Source organism: Pipistrellus hanaki, assembly GCF_964339955.1.
Source record: "Pipistrellus hanaki genome assembly, chromosome: 7".
Lineage (NCBI taxonomy): Eukaryota > Metazoa > Chordata > Mammalia > Chiroptera > Vespertilionidae > Pipistrellus > Pipistrellus hanaki.
In genome coordinates this window covers 75,659,819-75,679,861 of record NC_140509.1, presented here as the reverse complement: position 1 = coordinate 75,679,861, position 20,043 = coordinate 75,659,819, and the positions used below count along the sequence as shown (strand labels likewise).

Below are 20,043 nucleotides of genomic sequence, written 5' to 3'. Positions count from 1 at the left end.
CCCAATTTAAAAATGGGCAGAGGACCTAAACAGACACCTCTCCCAAGAAGACATACAGCTCAGCCAACAGATATATGAAAATATGTTCAACCTTTTTTTCTGCCAAGGGCCACTTTGATATTTATAACATCATTCACGGGCCATATAAAATGATCAACTTAAATATTATGTTGCTATGAAAAAAGCTCCTAGATTTATTGAATTTCGAGTCCCACCTGAAATTGCGTTGGCAGGGCCAGACCAAAAGATATGGTCTGTAGGGCCAGACATTCCCACCCCTGAATTATGGAAATGCAAATCAAAACTACAATGAGTTACCACCTCATACCTGTTAGAATGGCTATTATCAACAGGGCAAGTAGTAACAAGTGTTGGAGAGGTTGTGGAGAAAAGGGTTTTGCTCATTGCTGGTGGGAATATAAACGGGTACAGTCACTATGGAAAACAGTCCGGTGATTTCTCAAAACATTGAGAATAAAGGTATATATGACTCCGCAATCCTTCTCCTGAGTATACCAGACAAGCTCGAAAACATGTATTCCCAATGAGAGGCACCACTATGTTCATTGCAGCATTATTCACTGGGGCTAAGACCTGGGTACAACCAAAGTGTCCTTCCATAGAGGATTGGATAAAGAAGACGTGGTACATATAAGCAGTGGAATGCTACTCAACCACAAGGAAGGATGAAATACTGCCATTTGTGACAACATATAATAGATGGACCTTAGAGAATATTATGCTAAGTGAAATAAGTCAGTCGGGAAAAGGTAAGAGCCATATGATTTCACTCATGTGAGGGATATAAAACTGAAACTAGTGCACACAAACAGCAATGTGGTGGTTGCCAGAGGAGGGAAGAGGGTGAGGGTGAAGGGAACCTAGTATATGTTGACGAAAGATGTTTTGATTTCGGGTGGTGGGCATCCAGTGGTGGGGATACAGATCTTGTATCATAGGAATATATACTTGAAACCTATCTGATACAATAAACTTAATAACAAAAATATCAGCACTGAATATAGGTAACACCATACCATGAACCAACGAATTAAAGTTAGTTCCTTTCTAAAAATATAGTCTAATGTTTCCATCTCAAAGAACAAATTTAAGCACCTTGAAAAATTAGATATTTGGCCCTATAAGCTAACAAGGCCGGTTTCATAGATGCTGGTAGAAGATACAAAACTCCTGGGTTAGAGTTAAAGACTGTCACTCAGGTGCAACAAGCAGTCTGAGCATCAGCTTGTTCTGTGCTGGTTTCCTGAGCTCCAATTCCCACAAGCATAAGCGAGGAGGGTCAGGTACTGTTTGCCCAGCGGGTGTTACAGGAGAGTGGCTCCGAGTTGAGGGAACTCAGATAAGCCTGCTTGCCCTTTGCTCAAGAGAGAGGCGCCAGCTCTGTCTTCCAAAGCTCTAAGCAAACCTACCCTTTGTTCAGAGGGAAATACTCTAGCTTTCAAGGCTGTTGGCTCTGCAGCCTTGAAAAGGAGTCTGGGAAAAAGACCAGTTGTGCCTGGGAAACACAAGAGATCCAGGGAGAATTGTCTTTCAGTATTGGTGATGGCTGGACCCCCTTTATATAAACGGTACATATGAGACACATTTTCTTCAATTTTTAGAATACTGGCCCCAAATGAATTTAAAAACATTGAAATGGGAACCAAATTATTTGACAGCTGCATTCAGAATGTTTTGGAGAGTCATAATCACATAGTTCTAGGAGGACCTTAAATATATATAATGCATATATAACACATACATATTTATAAAGCTTATTTTTACCTCCCCAATTAAAATGTAAATTTTTAGAATAATGACTATATATATATATATATGTATATATATCACATATATATGATATATATGTGTGTGTGTGTGTGTTATTCACTTATTCTGATTCCTACATTACTTTGCATTAACTTAATAAAATTATGTAGGTCTGCCCTCCCGTTTCTTTTCCCCCCCACATTGCTATGAGAACAACAAAAAGTGTGTTCCTGTAATCTGAGGGTTCCCATTGCCATGAAAAATGACAATATTTTCTTATCTTCAAGGTCGTTTACCCATAGGATGTAGGACCATGCCCCGCACCTAGCAGACATCAGTGTATATTTTTGTATTGCATCCACTTGAACTCAGGAAGCCCCTTCTTCACTTTGTCAGCCCAAAGCTGCGCTTGCTCAGTGCCCCATGCTGGGCTTTGAAAACAGAACGTTTCCTTTTCCTCAAACCTGTAGACAATCATTTCAAGCTTAAAGATTCCTGTTCTTGATGGTGGTTCTAGCGTGTAGGCGCACAAAACGAAGTGAAGAATTGGATATGTCCCCAGGAATATTTGTTTTATTAGGAGAAGAGGGGAGTCCAGGAGTGCCTATTTTTTTTTTTTCCTTCCTCTAAGTGTCCCCCCTCCCTCCGCTCATTCTCATCCTCTTCAATGGGAAGGTAGCAGCCAGACTTTACTGTGGAAATATACTATCCATGCAAGTCCCACCGGAGGCTGACTCATCCTCATCACACACAAAGCTTTGGAAAACACTGCGATCTTCTTTTCTAAGTCACACATTTCAACCACGAATGCAGAAAGTATATGTTTCCGTCCTCTTCCCGCAGCCGAATCACCTCCTGCAGGAACGAGCCAACGGGTGCCCAGGTGCAGGACCCTCTGCCACAGCTGCTCCCCGGCCACTCCGGGGTCCTGCACACAAAGGAGGGAGGGGGCGGGGGAGGCTGCTGGGGGCCAGGGGAGTGGAGAATAACGGAGCCCCGGGCTGGGGAGCCGGGAGCAGGAGCAGGCTGAACTTGGGGATCCGGTTAGAAGAAGAACACAAAAATCGCCTCCTCCCCAAAGACTCAGATAGAGAAGCTGGGAGTGCGTGCGCGAGCCGAGTGCATGCTGACGTCGGCCGAGCCCGGGGCGGGATGATTAGAGAGGAGTTGGCTGCACCGGGTCCCTCCTGAGCAGCGGCAGCTGGAGCCGCAGCGGCGGCGGCAGCAGCATTAGCGGCCGGAGGAGCGCGCCCGCCCGCCCGGGGCTCCGGACGCACAAAGGCGGCGGCCGCCCACCGCCCGCGTGGCCTTCCCCACCCCGGCGGCGGCGTGCAGTCCCCGCTCCCTCCTTCTCTTAGGAAATCCCCAATGGCAGGGCCGGGCGCGGGCCCGGGACAGCGGGGGCCCTGAGCGCTGCACCCCCACCCCCTCCTGCCGGGAGAGACCGCGGGGGCCGCGATGTGCCCACGGCGGCTCCGCTGCGCGTCCTCGGCCCGGGTCCCCGCTCCCGCCCCTCCTCTCGGCCGGATCCATCCCGCCCGGAGGAGCTGATGCTGCCGGAGCCGCGGCCGCCGGTGCCGGGAGTGCCGCATTGCCTGGCGTCCCCGCCCGCCCGCCTGCCTCCGGGTCTGCCGGGAGGAGCCGTCTGCTCTTTCTTCTCTCCTGCTCCGGGGTTCCATAGACAAGGTAGAGGCATTTTGCCGCTATTCTCCACTCCCCTTCTCCACCCTCGCACCCCACCCAGCCTTTGCCATAAGGTACGGTCCCTGGGAGATCCCCCAGCCCCCCGCGGCAGGCAAGCCCGTGGACACAAAGGGCCGGGGAGAGAGGCAGAAGTTGGGGGTGCGGGTGGGGAGAGCCCCGCTGGGGCCAGCGCCACCCCAAAACCCTTCTGGTGCCTGATGAGATCACGGGTGGATCGGGGAGGGGCGGAGGGAGGGAAGGTGAGCCATCTGCAGAGTCTCCACCTATTGGGATCTTAAGCATCATTTAAAATAAAACCCCACAAATATATCTTAAAAAAAAATAGATGCGTTGGAAAGCAGAAAGGAAAATAAGCCCCCTTTCCTTTTTCTCTTTCTGTCTTTTTCTTTCTGGTAAAGACGCTCTTCCCCGCTGCCCGGAGCTCAGCGCTGAAGAGCCAGCTCATTCTTCATCAGGATCCCCGCCGCTCTCCGTTATCCCTGGCTGGAGCATCCTTCTGGAGGCAGCAGGGGCCGCAGGAGCATCCTAGGGCTGAGGCTGGGATGCGTGGGGGCTGTTGTGGTCACAGCTTGGGAGAGTAGAGGACAGCACCAAGACCTGCTGCCGCCCGTGCTGGTGTGATCAGGGGAAATGAGCTTACTTCTTCGGTGACAGAAAGGACAAGAAGAGGAGTGAGGTCCACATCTCTTTGCAGGAAAGGGAAGAGGGAACCCAAGTGGAGGCGCCTTTATAAGAAGTTTATATCCTTCATTGAAAAGCTGTGAGAAGGCGGGAGCAACAGGGTACTTGATTGGACCCCGGAGACAAACCATTTCCTGTGAAGAAGAGGAAGCAGGCGGCTTCCAGGGCTGGAGGCCAGGGTGTGCTGGAGGCCAGGCCAGGTGTGCTGTGGGACAGTCTCCGCCAGAGACAGGGGCGGCCCCGGACCAGCAGAAACCATGACTCACTTACAAGCCGGGCTGTCCCCGGAGACCCTGGAGAAAGCTCGCCTGGAGCTCAATGAGAACCCGGACACCCTGCACCAGGACATCCAGGAGGTGAGGGACATGGTCATCACCAGGCCGGACATCGGCTTTCTGCGCACGGACGACGCCTTCATCCTACGCTTCTTGCGGGCCAGGAAGTTCCACCACTTCGAGGCCTTCCGCCTGCTGGCCCAGTACTTCGAGTACCGGCAGCAGAACCTGGACATGTTCAAAAGCTTCAAGGCCACGGACCCTGGCATCAAGCAGGCGCTGAAGGACGGCTTCCCCGGGGGCCTGGCCAACCTGGACCACTATGGCAGGAAGATTCTGGTCCTCTTTGCTGCCAACTGGGATCAGAGCAGGTAAATGCTAAGTCCCAACGCCTATGAGGGGGCGCTTTTATTCTCCCATTTCCCAGAATTTACCCTGAGTAGCCATAGCTTGACAGCTTTCATGCTTTTGTTTATTTGGTTGGGGGAAAAAGGAGAAAATGGAACTAAACAAATAAGTTTTTGGTGGGCACTCCTGGGATGTGGGAGGGGCTTGTTTGAAGTCTTTGTAATTCTTACTTCTCTAGCACCCAGCTTCTACTGCAGCTTGAAGTGCTTCCCGCACCTTATGATGGTGCTGCATTCAAAATAATGTATTGTAACTTCTCAATAAATGTGCTATTTCCCCCCCCCCCCCACCTCCTAAATAAGTTCACTGATCTCTGGAGAAATTAGTGTGAGGACAGAGACAACTTTTTCTCCTTCCTTCTGAATAAATTCTTAAACTAGACTCATCATCATCATTATCATGTCCACCACCACCATCATCATCATCATCATCATCATCATCATCATCTTCTTCTCTGTGACTAATACATTATCTTTTAAGGGCAGCCTAGCATTCAATCGAGACCAGGTAGTTTTATTGCTTGGGAACTTTTCTGCTTGGTGATGTGCAGATGAAGGACTGATATGATGTGTGTCACTTCAGTGAAAAGGCAGAGTTGTATCCTCCGGCACTGAGCATGCCTACTGACGCTGAAATCAAGGGTGGCTGTTGTGGCGCTCCACACCTGTCACTAATCTAAAGGAGATGCTTCCCGTCTGATGTGATTTTTCATCTCTTGGAAGGAAGAGGAAATGTTTAGATATGTCAGTTGGTAGACTTTTTGAGCTCTCTTGCTTTTTAATGGAGGAGACATATGTTTATTGTATCTACAGGTGATAGAAAAAGGGAGAGAGTGACTCCTCTACTTCCTCAATCAGAACTATTTCCGCAGACTAACAGATAAGAAATGATAAACACTCCGGTATAAGGTAGTTTCAATGAAGTTTAAACTTAAATGTATTTCATGGAACTTAAACATGTTATCAGAACCATGAATCATAAGAAGCTGGTTGTTAAAATATTGGTGTGTTTTTTTAGTTCTGTGAATGGGGACTTTTGATGTATCAAGTTAGTTTAAACCATCTCTGGTTCAATTGTCGAAGACTTTTTTTTTTTTCCAGTTATGAGAAATCTTATAGATTTCTTTCAGAGTCTTGGGATCTTAGAATGTAAATGAATAATTTTAACAGGTTTTTACCCTTTAGTTGGTTAGCTTTTCTCTGTAATTCTAGGTTGAGAACTACTCCAATCATTTTTTTTAGACAAATATAAAGACAGACTACTACCTGAGGAATCTTAAAATCATAAAACTAAGAAACTAATAAACAGAATTAGCCATTGAGGGGGAATGGAGTCCTGTTACATACTTTGATTAGTTACAGAGATCCTATTTTACTTTGTATTGGTAGCAAAGTGTAAAGGACCATGAAATGCCATTCTTTGATCACAATTTTTCTTTAACTTTTTTTTTTTTTTTTTTAAATCTGATAAGTACATTGTAGGGTCATGCAAACCAGTGATTGTGTATATCAAAATAGAAAACTTTTATTTAAGAAAGAACCTACTATTCCATTTGTCAATTAATTCAAACTTTGTTTATTAAGCTACAGTTAAATTAGGAATTGTGAAAATTTTATGCTTAAATATGTTTTAAAGTCTAAAAGATATTAGGCAGTTCACATTTAGGGAAACATGAATTTCTTTATTATTATTCAATGTATATTCATTTTTATTTTTATTGACTTTATTGGGGTTATACTGGTAAATAAAACTATAAAGGTTCCCATGTACAACTCAGTAAAACATCTGCATCCTACATTATGCATTCACTGACCAAAGGAAAGTCTCTTTCCATCCCCATTTATCCTCTCCTTTACCCACTTCCACCTTTTTTTCACCCTGCCTCCCAGTCCCCCTTCCCTCTGACAGCTGTCGGTCTGTTCTATGTATCTATCCTCCTGTTTCTGTTTTGTTTATTAAGTTATTTGTTCATTAGATTCCACAGATAAATGAGGTCATATGGTATCTGTCTTTGACTGGCTTATTTCACTTAGCATGAGACATGCATTTACATTAGATCCATTTTAATTTATATCTATAAGTAAACTAATATGCACACTGACTTATTATAAACCTAATTAACATGAACATCGCTTAACAATTCTCATCTATATGGGAAGTTGATTATTCCAGATTACTAAAGAGACTATGTTTTTGTTGTCTATTTCATACTTTTCTATAAAGGATAGGTTATTAGCAATCAAAAATCTATCTCCCTGGAAATCAACAATAGGAGATTTGTTAATTGGTATATAGAGCTATTTTTTTTTATTAAATCTATATAAAAACTCTATTAAAAAATTTGTACATGTGAAATTAAAAATGAGAAGCTGGGTCCTATAAAAATACCCTATCAGGTTCTAAACTAATAATTGTGACTTCTGCTTCTATGGATGTACATGAGTAGACAAAATCATGAAGTTATAGTGCATCAAAGTCAAAAGGTATACAAATTATTTAGAGCTTCACTGAAATTCAGTTGAGTTTCCTCGTCCTACATTGTAAAAAAAAAGTTATCCCACTCTTCTCCCTGCCTGCCCTCCTTCCCAAACCTACATGCACCCAATAACAAAAACTAGTGGATAAATAGGTCCATTCTCTTGGCATCCTCTGTAAACCACTGTCATTGGTACATGTGTATAGCAACTGCCCAGAAACCCGCAGGACAGCTGCCTCTCTGGCAATACCAGCGCAACACCAGCCCTTCTCCTACCTTTGGCCTGACCTCCCTTTCTTCTTTGCTGTAGCCGTAAGTCTTACTCAACTTGGCTCACTCCTATGGAAATTTCTACCACCTTCCTAGATATTTACCTCACTGTTGCTGTGTTAGGTGGAAGGCCATGTGCCACATCCTCATCACCCCCCACCCTGTTCCATGAGTCTGGTGTTCTCACCTTTCTGCTCTGATCCTGTAGCCCAAACAACTTGGGTCTCTTGAGAAGACTGACTGCTCATTTGAACACAACTCGGACCACCTTCCTTGAGTTGATCAGTGATATACCTGGCTTTCAACACCTTACACAGAGGATAGCATTGTTTTAAAGAAACAGTAGGTGGGAATGTCTACAATTACAGAGGGAAATTCCAGAAACCAGTTAGAAATAATGCCCCCAGGTTATGTTCAACTTCCCAAAGGGAAACAGAAGATTTTTAAAATAAGTTTCCAAGAGCTTTGTAAAGACCTCTGAAATAATTAATTTGTATATAAAAAAGACTAAGCCTTATGTTATTATTTTTATAAGAGCACTTGACTTAGAGTTAATGCTTAATACATGTTTGTTTAGTTGAATTTGGTTATACATTGAAAAATTAATTCTAAATAGAAAGTTACCTAATACAAACCTTCTCCTGTATTAAATTTGTAGGACAGTTTTCTGTGCTTCTCAGGAGACTGGAAATAGTAACTGTGTGTGAGATGATGACTATAAATAAAACAGTGTCTCTTCCTACTGCAATATAATGCAGGTCAGTTTCAGCATATTGATTTGGGCCATTTCCAAAGCCTTTACAAGAGACACGAGATTTTCAGGAAGGCCAAGGTAAAATAATATTTACAGTGTACCCACTTTCTAATAAATCTTAAAAAAAATGAAATACTGAAATGTCAAAGTGACTTTCAGTTTGATTTGTGGTTCTTTTGAAAAAGAACAGAACAGGTTGAGATGACTTATTACATTTATTGAGCAGGATGTCCTTGGAAAATACTCGTAAAACATAGCCTCCTTTCTTTCAGATCATCTAACATAATTTCTGAAAGTGAGAGTAAATTCTGCACATTTAAAAACAATTGAATTATTTCACTGCATCACTAGGATGTAGTAGCCCTCCATATATTACATTTTGTATGTCTTTCATGAGTGATAGTGCCCTGCTTAGGACTCAGCAAATCCTTCAAATTTCCACCTGACTTCAACAACAGAATGTAAGGATGATGTACCCTGAAGTTAGAAGAGATTGCAAAGGAAGCTAGAAAACAAAGTTTGGAATAAAACTAGGTCATGATCTACACATTAGGACGGTGGTCGGCAAACTCATTAGTCAACAGAGCCAAATAGCAACAGTACAACGATTGAAATTGCTTTTGAGAGCCAAATTTTTAAAACTTAAACTTCTTCTAATGCCACTTCTTCAAAATAGACTTGCCCAGGCCATGGTATTTTATGGAAGACCCACACTCAAGGGGCCAAAGAGCCGCATGTGGCTCTCGAGCCGCAGTTTGCCGACTACTGCCCTAGGATATGAGAGCAGGTATCTGAGGAGTCATATGTACGTACTGGGAATATTCATGAGTAAATTGTGTCACCTGAAATATAATGATGACACATATTCTGATAGTTGAGCTGTAATTTTCAGCCTTCAAGTTGTATTTTACCTCATTACTGACAAAGTAGTTCTCTATGCTTTAGTGCTGCAAACAGTGATTTATTTGGAATCTGGTTAATAATGGCAAGAAAACCATTAAGTACAGTTAAATGAAAATAATTCTTAACATAGTGGCAATTCAGAGAGCACTGACCATCTTGCACTCTGTTTGGCTTGTCATAATGAATATTGATCATCGCTTAGAGTATTGAAGCTCTGGAAGGGATATAAGCCTGACTGGTCAGACCTGCTATGATCCTGAAACTTATCCAGGAATTTGCCTAAACACTGTATTATTGTCAGTTTGTTTAGTTTGTGTGGCTTTTCATAAAAAAATTACAAATGGCTAGCTATTTACAGCTTCAGATTGAATTATGATTATGCTTCCATTTATTAAAATAATGTGACCAACCTCCAAGTTGAAAGATTTATGATGACAATGGATTAAAATTTAAAAAGTAACTATAGACAGCACAGATAACTTTTTGGCCTGATTTTTCAACACCTCAACTCAACTGTGTTAAAATATTAAAATATTTCTCTCCTTTGGCTTCACGGTATCATAGATCATGGGCAGGGTCAGGAATTTTTACCTTCAAAATCCTGGAAGCACTGCTGTGCTCTATTCTGGGTGGACTTTGAGATTAGGTCAAAGCTGGAAGTGGCAGGTGTGGATTCCGTGGGGTTTCTGCTCCAACAGAGTTTCTGCATCGCTTTCTTAAAAGGATGCTCTTGTAACAAAGCTCTGGAAATGGTGGCTGATTCTAAACTATGCCCTTGGTCCATAGCATGGAAAATGGGAAAGAGAAAGATTGTCCTGAAAAATGTTAGTAGAATATTGGAACAAATCTCTAAAAAAATAAAAATAAAAAAATGGGACAGTCTCCAAAAACTAGAGCAATTATGAAGTAATTAGTAAAACAATTCTGAAATAACAGCAAAGACCAAGGGCTAACTCCAGTAGGAAGTTGATTGGGTCTGGACTGAGCCAGGCATGTTTCATCTATGCAACTTTAAACAGAGGTGGAGAGAAGAAAAGGATTTGAGCTTACTATAGTGTATAGAGAGTGTGACTCAAAAGAAATGTTTAAAGCTATTTCAAAGCATGAGCCAAGTTAATAAAGTAGTAAGTTACTCTTTGTAAATTAATACAATTCCTCCATTCTGGGGAAAAGTTGGAGCACTTTTACATCACTAGGACAGGTGTGCATTTCATTAACATGGTAAGTGACACTACTGACATGAGGGAAGGATGTCCTTGTATTTTGAATCCTTACAACATCAAGCTGAGCGAATAGTACTCAAGTCAATTAAAAAAAAGAATAGTCTAATGTTTGTTACATACATAGAAATTTAGCAGTTGCAGGAGGCAAACAAACACACATCACACATTATTTGTACTAACAAGGGACATGCAACATCTGTGGGAAGAAAACACATGAAAAGCTAAATATCCACCAGAGTTGTAAGTGCTTAATGAGGGTACTCTTTGCCAGTGGAGAAGTTCAGGGCAGAGGGGCAGCTGTGAGCTACTGAGTATTTTATGGAGAAAGCATTGCCTACTTGGTTAGCTAAATTCAACCTTTTAGTATTTCATTTTAATTAATTAATTAACTTATTTGTTCATTTTAAATCACTTTTATAGCATGTATCAGGCACTCTTTTAAGCACTTAAACATGTACTTAATAAAATCTTTGATAGAATCATACAAGGTAGGTCCTGTTAATATTTACATTTTGTAGATGAAGAAACTGAGGCACAGAGCATTTGAAGTATCTCACCCATAGCCAGTGAATTGGACAAACTTTTTTTGCATGTAAAGATAGCCACATAAATCTAGATAAACACACAGAATTTGATACAATTATATTAAAAAAAGGCAATCTATGATCATTTAAGAATAATCTGTGGCAGTGGTCTGCAAACTCATTAGTCAACAGAGCCAAATAGCAACAGTACAACGATTGAAATTGCTTTTGAGAGCCAAATTTTTTAAACTTCTTCTAACACCACTTCTTCAAAATAGACTCGCCCAGGCTGTGGTATTTTGTGGAAGAGCCACATTAAAGGGGCCAAAGAGCCGTATGTGGCTCGAGAGCCACAGTTTGCCAACAACGGATCTATGGTTTAGAAAGTCTTGATTAACTATCCTAATATTGATGATTAGACACAGAAAGTTAAGTTGCTGCAATGAGTATTCTGAGGGATGAGTGCACTAAGCAGGCACTGGCTTGGTGTATCCTGTCCTGACAAGAAGAATTGCCCCTCTGATGTGTTTGCATATTTCCAGCTCAATTCTGTTTTATTTTATTTTGGTGGCAGCGGTGTACACTCTTTAAACCTTTTTTCAAGGAAAGACATTTTTTCTCTCTGGATGTTTTATTTCCAACAAAACATCTTTTGTTCTCACCTACATTCCCCTAGCAGCTAGGCCCACACAGATAATCTTCTGTGCTTAGCGATACAAGCCAGACACATCAATATTTCAGAGTTCCTGTTTTCTCCAGGGTTTGTAGACTGAGCCTCTTCTCATCCCAGTTCTTTTGAATGTCTGGTTGCCCTTCCTCCACCAAAGCCCCCTGTGGGGGCCAGGCTGGAACGTGTCCTGGTACCTGGCATGGCACCATGTTGGTATTGACTTTCTGATCCATCTTCTGACGCATTATGCCACTGAGACATAAAAAACTCTGTTCTAGGTATGAGACAGCTCGGGGCGAGGAGAGAACTGAGGTGTCAGAGCTGGCTTCACTTCTGAGCTGCTGTTTTCCTCCCATGGGGATTCTGGGCAGACTATTGTCATTCTCTGAGACTTCTGTTTTCATCTCTATATTTTTGTTGAGACCTCTTCTGCGTCCTCATCTCCAAAATAATAGGATCAAAGCCAGTCCTGAGACTTCGGGCTCATTTTGAGATTAAGATAATGCATTTGAAATGCCTTTGGAAATCTGAAACTATTACATGGATAGAGGTATTATTATTATTTCCCCTCAGCCATATAAAACACGCAGATGGGCTCAACTTTGGCACTAATGACACCTGGAGGCATTAATAAAGGTAATTCTTCTCCTTTGTCTCTCCCCTAGCACCTCTCTCACAGGAAGTGCTTCAGATCTGGCTTAATGAACACTGATGGGCGGGGGCAGCCTTGATGAAGAATTTAATAATGGCTGATGGATTTAGTAACAAAGGGAAATTGCTTGCTGTTGTGATGCCAAGATGCCAGTTCCCCCGTCAGGCTGAAAGAATGGGCTGGGAAGGAAGAGGGAAACGACCTGTTTGTGATTTAGGTTGCCCTTCGCACCGATTGTATAAACTGGGGTAGAGGATGAGGTGCTTGCTGTGAACTCCAGGAGAGAAGCACAGGACCAGTGGGCACCCAAAGCCTTTCATGGATGGAGGCAGAAGAACAAGCCCCCTCCCCTGTTCTTTTTAAAAATATATATATTTTATTGATTTTTTTACAGAGAGGAAGGGAGAAGGATAGAGAGTTAGAAACATGGATGAGAGAGAAACATCATCGATCAGCTGCCTCCTATACACCTCCCACTTGGGATGTGCCTGCAACCAAGGCACATGACCCTGATTGGAATCGAACCTGGGACCCCTCAGTTCGCAGGCCGAGGGTTTATCCACTGAGTCAAACCAGGTAGGGCGTCCCCCTGTTCTTGATTGCACTGGTAGTAAATAGGAAAAGTGGGTGGCAAAGTCTCCATCTAATGTTTGTGTATTATAGCAACTTTGATCTACTTCAAGAGCATGGCCCGCCTAGACTGGTGTCTCACTTAACTGGCGGCATTATTTCTTCTCACTCCATGCTACTCATCTTCCTTTCCAAGTTGATTTCAGATTCAGGCTTTCCTTATGCTGTTTAGGAAGCACAATCAGGGGCCAAAAGCTGGGTAGAGGTGCTAGTCTGTTATCACTGGCCTTTTCCCAGCCTGCAAGGGAAGAATAGCCATGGTGGAGCTGCTACAAATTGGGGTGTCAACCCCACGCAGGAACTTGTGGACTACTTACTGCACTGGCACTCGATAAATTGTAACAGTACAAAATATTAATAATTCCAAAGAGTAGAATCATGGTGGGATTCCTGAAGAGATAAAATACATAAAATGATCCATTTCTCTGGAAGATATTTTACAGACTTTAGCGATATCTCTCTTAATAATGCTCTGCTTTGGAATAGCCTGCTGAGCTGCTAATGGCAGTGATGTGACATGTTTGACAACAGAGGACTGGGATGTCAAGAGGGGTTTTGACCTGCCCTTTGAATGCAGTCAGCCAGGATGTTTTTTTACGATTCTTTTTTAAAAACTTATACATCGACATGATTTATATAAATATCATTTAATTCTTTTTTTTTTTTTTTTGGAGCAGGACATAAAATTTAAAACTCAGTGAGATTTACTCTTGAAAACTTTGCAAACCTGCTTTTGTTCCATTACTGATCCCGAGATCTGTCGTATTTTAGTTCTGTTGGAATTATAATGTACATATACATTTCTCTTGAGTTAGACCCAGTTTTATAGAACCGTATTTAAAGTGGGTTACTTAAAACAAATTGCCTCTTATTTTCAGCCCTTCCTGGTGTCATTATTTATTCTTTCTATGTACAATGCATCATCCTCCCAAAACTTACTTTCAATTCAAATTTTATTTAATGCTACTTTGGTATTAATGCTTTTTGGTATTTTTATAGGTGACACAGAATGATCATAATGAGAGTAAAGTTCTAAGTTGAACTTTTCTAATTTCTAATTTTTATTACTGTGATATTATTATAAACTTTAGGAATCAAAATGAATGTTGCTTAAAGGAGGGTCTGTATTTTAACCAGAAATACAGCTATTTTGTTCCAACTTCCCATTGGCTTTTGGTCAAAACATTGTGTTAGGTCATTTTATTTAAAAAAAAGTTAGGCCAACCATGAAGTGACAGATAAGGTATTCAGCCACACATGTTTCACAGTTTTATTACAATTTCAGAGAGGAAGGAGAGAGAGAGAGAGAGAGAGAGAGAGAGAGAGAGAGAGAGAGAGAGAGAGAGAGAGAGAGAAAGAGAGAAACATCAATGATGAGAGAGAATCATTGATTGGCTGCCTTCTGCATGCTCCCCACTAGGGATTGAGCCTGCAACCCAAGGCATGTGCCCTTGATCAGAATTGAACCGGGGACCCTCAGTCCACAGGCCGACGCTTTATCCACTGAGACAAACTAGCTAGGGCCATATTTCACAGTTTTAAAGATGAATTAGTAATAGAGCTCTACAAAGATTTTATTATATATTTAGAACGTGTTTTAGGATGCCATATCCTTAGGACTATAAATAGTCTATATACCACCCAGAGATTTAAAGAGAACCCACTGATCCTTGCCTTTTACAATAGTAATGAGCTATCTAAAGATCATCATTAAATTTTAAAGTAAAAGATTAAAACAGATATTCTTCAGTTCTGATTATATCCTGCCAAGTATGTCCAGGCTCACACAGCTAATGAGGGAGAGGGAAGCAATTCATCTTGAAATCTTCTGACACCATGCTGAATGCTTGCTTAAAGCTGAGACCCAAGAGATCATATACCATACTACTGCACTAATTTTTCAGATGAAGAAGGAGGCCCAGAGATAGTGAGAAGTCATCTGAACTTTTGTTGTCAATGATTTCCTTCCTTTCGGCAATACTATGCTTTCTCCATTCTCCTCCAAACGTTGTTAGAAGTAAAAATACAACTATTCTCTCATATGTGCTCACTGTCTCATACTGTGAGTGAACATTTAGTGAAAGTCAGCTTATCACTTCCACTAAATACCTGTGATTTCACTTCTAATCCATCCCATCTCCTCCTGAGGTCAAGATTTCTTTCTGTAAATTTTATTGAACACCTGAATGTTTGAGGAGAAACACATACACACACAAAAAAAACCCAAAAACCTTGAGATGCAGGGTGTTCAAAAATGGAAATGATTAACACATTCCATAATTTTGTTGCTTCTTCTTAAAGTGCTAGAATTCTTTTTTTTTTAGAATAATTATCTCATTTTTCTCTCAGCTCTGGTTGCATTACCTCCTTCGCTTTCTTGAGTTTAGGGATCTGTATGTTTTTGATCCTGGGGATTTTCAACATTGAGCTCTCGAGTTTAGAATCTACTTCTTCAGGTATTTACTTGCTTCATTAAATCTCTGGGTGGTATATAGACTATTTATAGTCCTAAGGATATAAATAGTTATCTTTTATTTTCTTCTTCTTTCTTTTATTGTTATGAAGCAAACTCAATACAAGTAATTAAAATATGCTGACAATTTTACCCATAGTTGTTCAAATACTAGTACTATTCTTATTTATTGTTGAGACTCCTCAATTCTCATTCAGAAAAATTTCAAATATGCACATAGGAGATGTCAGTATTACTGAGAACATCCCTGAGCTATTTAAAAAGGTACCATGTCTAATTCTCAGAGTAGTTAAAATGAAATTTTAGAAAATGATAGGAAGGCCTGGAGGTAAAGTAAATGGCTGTGAAATATGAAGAGAACCGTAGTATATCCCGAAGCATGATAGTTTGTTTTAGTAGAATACATGCTAAATTCGAATATGTTGCCTGAGAGCCACAAAACAAGTTGCTCTGAAAATAAAACTTTTGAACAAAATAATCTCCTTAAGGTTTCTTAGGTATTTTCAGAGTAGTTTTTAGTGTGCTAAAATCTTCCCTCAGTGGTTATCAGATGTAATGAGGACTTTTCTGTTGCTTACAGGTACACACTGGTGGACATTTTACGTGCCATTTTGCTGTCTTTAGAAGCCATGATTGAAGATCCTGAGCTTCAAGTGAATGGATTTGTTTTGATCATAGACTGGAGTAACTTCACCTTCAAGCAAGCCTCTAAACTTACACCCAGCATGCTGCGATTGGCTATTGAAGGCCTTCAGGTAAAACTTGACAAATTACCCACTTTCTTGGTCTCCCGTGTTTGACTTTAATCTGTTAGACTAGCAAAATGTCCTACTTAAGGGATAAAAACAATTTTTATATAGTTTTCAAGCACAGGCATTAAAACACTAACTGGACCAAGGATTTTAGGAGAAAAAGGAGTGGGCCTTTGAATAGGTGAGAATTTGTAATACTTGGCATAAGCGCTCACTATGCCTAAACATAAATATGATAACCTGAGATTTTTATCTTGATAATCAGAACAAGCAACATCTTTTGGATTTTAATTATTAACTCTTTAGGCTTGTTTTTGTTTCTTTTTTCTGTCCTGTGTATATTAATTAATTTGCTTCCTCATTTCGTTTAACCTGGTGAATTTGGAATATGATGGTATATTGCCTAAAATCTTTTGGAAAGTCAATCGACATGTTTTTGATCTCTAAGCTCTGGAACCACTGTTTTGAATTACTTTTCTAGACTCAATTGGGGTTTTGTTCTTTTTTGTGTGTGCAAGGGCTATCGCATAGCATTTACATAGGAATAATGCATCTTCCAGCAAATGACATTGGGAATTATAAGATGGAAAATCAGTTATTATTTAGTGGTATGTGATAATTAGCTGATGGCGGATTACTCCCTAAAAATGAGCCACTTCTCCAGGTAGCAGAACAGCTTAACCTGTTTAAATTCACAGTTTGAGTTTTGTCTCTGGAGTGAATAAGACACCCTGGTCCCTTTTCTCTGCGTAGGCTTTTTCTGGTACATGTTTCCTTACTTGCTTTTGGTGAGTCACCCTTGCTCCTGTCTTACCTTGAATGGTACTTTTCTTTTTTAAAAAAAACTTCATAGAGATAATTAATAAGCTTGGGAGAGGGCACAGGATAATGCCCATTCGAAAATGTGTAGAATGTGCCCTAATGAACATGTGGAATGTGCCCTGTTGCCTGCGGTGTATAAAGTGGTTTTTATCTTATAAAGAAAATTGGTCACCACGAACCATGTTACTTAACACAGGATGGCAACCTAGCTTTTTAGACTTGTTACCACTGTTTAACCTGCATCTTCTCTTTGCAATAGCAGTAGAGTAGACCTTCCGCTGCATGAGGGACTGGGGAACTCCTACCATTCCTATGAAACTTTAAAAAAAAAATACACTTTAAAGATAGACTCTGTGCTGTGCTATTTGCCAACTTACAGACTGTATGGAGCCATTTAGTAGTAAGGCGAGAAGTCCTTGCAGAAGAAACATGGAAAATTCAGACTTGTTTGCGAGCTTCCCTGTTGGCCATGGCCACTCTCGAAACTTCGGAATGTGCCAAGTGGCAGCATGACGGGAGCTGTAGTCAGATGGCACCTCTGTGCTTGTGCTGGAGAGGGAAGCGGCCTCATCTCCATTCCCCACAAATGTTTCAATCTCTTTTCCTTTCTCCCAGGACTGAGATCGAGGAAGCAGGGGTCGTGCTTTCTGGTTGTTGGTTGGGAAGCCACTTACAATAAGTGAACTCTACCTGTCAATGAATTTGACAAGTTATTCACATTTAAATTCAATGTTTTCTTCAGTTCAGAATGATTTTTTAAATGCTCTGTATCTATGACTATATGCGTCTCTGTCTCTGTCTGTACTGCATCTAAAATTATAGTGGTAATTCTGAACAGGATGATAAGATGTGCTAAAAATGCTCCATTGTAACATGCATGATTTCATATTTAGTTTTATACAGAAGTTACATTTCCTGACTTTTCTAATCAAGTCTCTGTTTCTTTTGCATTTACCATGTGAGAAATATTATTGTCCATTGAAAGATACTTCATGCAGAGCATGGATAAATTTATTTTTGAGATTGACATAAGACCCTAAAACATTTGAATTAAAGATATATACACAATTTTGGTCACAAAACATGACTAATACCATCAACAAGTCAAACAACACCACCACAACAATAAATAACTTCCAATCCCCATGCCAGGGAAATTGAGAGGTGATAATATTTTTATTTATTTTTCCTTTTATGTGTGAGACTATTTTTAACAACTCAGTGATGGCTTATGCCATGTCATAATTCTACTATAATATGTTATTTTTACTTAGGCACACGTAAAATATATTCTAGGAAATTGAACTCAAAATAAGAAAGGCTAAAGATGAACATGCCAGAGAAGAAAGTTACTTAAACGAAGTGCATTATTAATGGGATGTAACCATGTTTTGAAGAGGTCCCATCTCTCTTTCTCTTGAGGTTACTGCACACACAAATTCCTTTGCCTGAAGTGAAAGAGTATTTTGAGTGATTTGGCTAGTGATGGCACCTGATACCTTGGATATGGACACAAACTAGTAGACCGTTGCTAGAAGATTCACCTGTGATCACAGTACCAGTCAACAGAGAGACAGTGTGGAAGGGTAAAAATAAAATGGGCTTTAGGGGCAGACAGACCTGGGTTTGGATGACAACCCTGTCATATCAAATATTTGGTGAATTCTTAAACTTGTTTGAATCTTTGGCTATTCATTTATAGCAAATTTGAAGTATTATGTTTGAAATCATACATCTTGCACCCAGCGGGTGATATCAATGAGCAAAGTAATCAGTGTGCATGAACTAATTATTTCAGGTGCCATATTGTTCTGCATATGTGCTGGTTTTCTCACAATTCAGTGACTACCTAGACTGTGAAGACCTAAAGTTAATTGACTTTGGGAATCTGAATGATCTCATATTTTGCTTTTAATGCTCAGATTGTAGATACACAGATTGCATTTTAAAAAATTACTTCACTGTGTGGTTAAATAGCGTCTAGATATGTTCATGTTAGATGCCAAGTAAAATAATTTTTCATGTTGGAAGCCAAGTAAAATTGAAATGGTTTCATCTAGTGAAAAATCAATCTTTGTTTCTTTTCAGAGAAGCTTCAGGCCCAGTTGAAAAGGGGAGGAGTGTGAGATATCCTTGGCCTTGAGAGTTGAGCTAGAGTTTGCTAAGTTGACTAGGACAGGAAAAGCATTTTGGGCAGGGAAGCTTTTGGGAAGTGCTTTGGAAGGAACATACAGCTACAAGGGATTGAGAGTACATGATAAATCTGTATTGATCTGGTTAGAGTAACACATGGATTGAGGTGAATGGCCAGAACTGAGTGGGAAAAGCAGGCTGAGCCTTGGATAGACAATGGCATGCTATGTGGATTGGCCCAGGTTCTCAGAAACGAGGAAATTATGGACAAGACAGTGACTTGGACAATCCTCTGCTTTAGGAAGATCTTTTGGGTAGAAGAATGGGCTTGTATTAAAAAAAAAAAAAAAAAAAAGGTGGGGGGAAGGGGCTAGATCTAGTTTGAGAAGCCCCAAACTGTCCTGGCGGTAATTATATTGATTCCATTTTTAAAAAAATATATATTTTATTGATTTTGTACAGAGAGGAAGGGAGAGAGATAGAGAGTTAGAAACATTGATGAGAGAGAGTCATCGATCAGCTGCCTCTTGTACACCCCCTATTGGGGATATGCCCGCAACCAAGGTACATGCCCTTGACCGGAATCGAACCTGGGTCCCTTCAGTCCCCAAGCCAACGCTCTATCCATTGAGCCAAACCGGTTTTGGCTGATTCCATTTTTGTAGGACAGGAAATGAAGCTTCAGAGAGTTTGACACTCAGATTTTTCAACTGACATCAAGGCTTGAGTCCAGGTTGGCTGACTCCAAAGACCAATGCCTTTCCTGAATCTTGTTTCAATTGTTTCCAGGGCTGTGTTTTAAAAAAAAACAGATAAGCTCAGTTTATATATATATATTGATTTCAGAGAGAAAGGGAGAGGGAGAGAGAGCTAGAATGATGAGAGAGAATCCTTGATTGGCTGCCTCCTCCTGCACGTACCCC

The 20,043-nt window shown here is 40.9% G+C and overlaps 1 protein-coding gene across 2 annotated transcripts in view; it reads left to right on the top strand.

The window, feature by feature from the left end:
• The first annotated feature begins 2,423 nt into the window (after positions 1 to 2,423).
• Positions 2,424 to 20,043, top strand: part of CLVS2 (clavesin 2) — a 57,091-nt gene continuing 39,471 nt past the window's right edge. Inside the window, exons 1-3 of one of the 2 annotated variants that reach the window (XM_084889664.1) lie at positions 2,424 to 3,456; positions 3,873 to 4,801; positions 15,994 to 16,168. In XM_084889664.1, the coding sequence (XP_084745790.1) occupies positions 4,413 to 4,801; positions 15,994 to 16,168 (564 nt within the window). In that variant the 5' untranslated portion in view covers positions 2,424 to 3,456; positions 3,873 to 4,412. Of the gene's footprint in view, positions 3,528 to 3,872; positions 4,802 to 15,993; positions 16,169 to 20,043 lie in introns of both variants that reach the window. The other variant, XM_084889663.1, reaches the window with a different exon arrangement.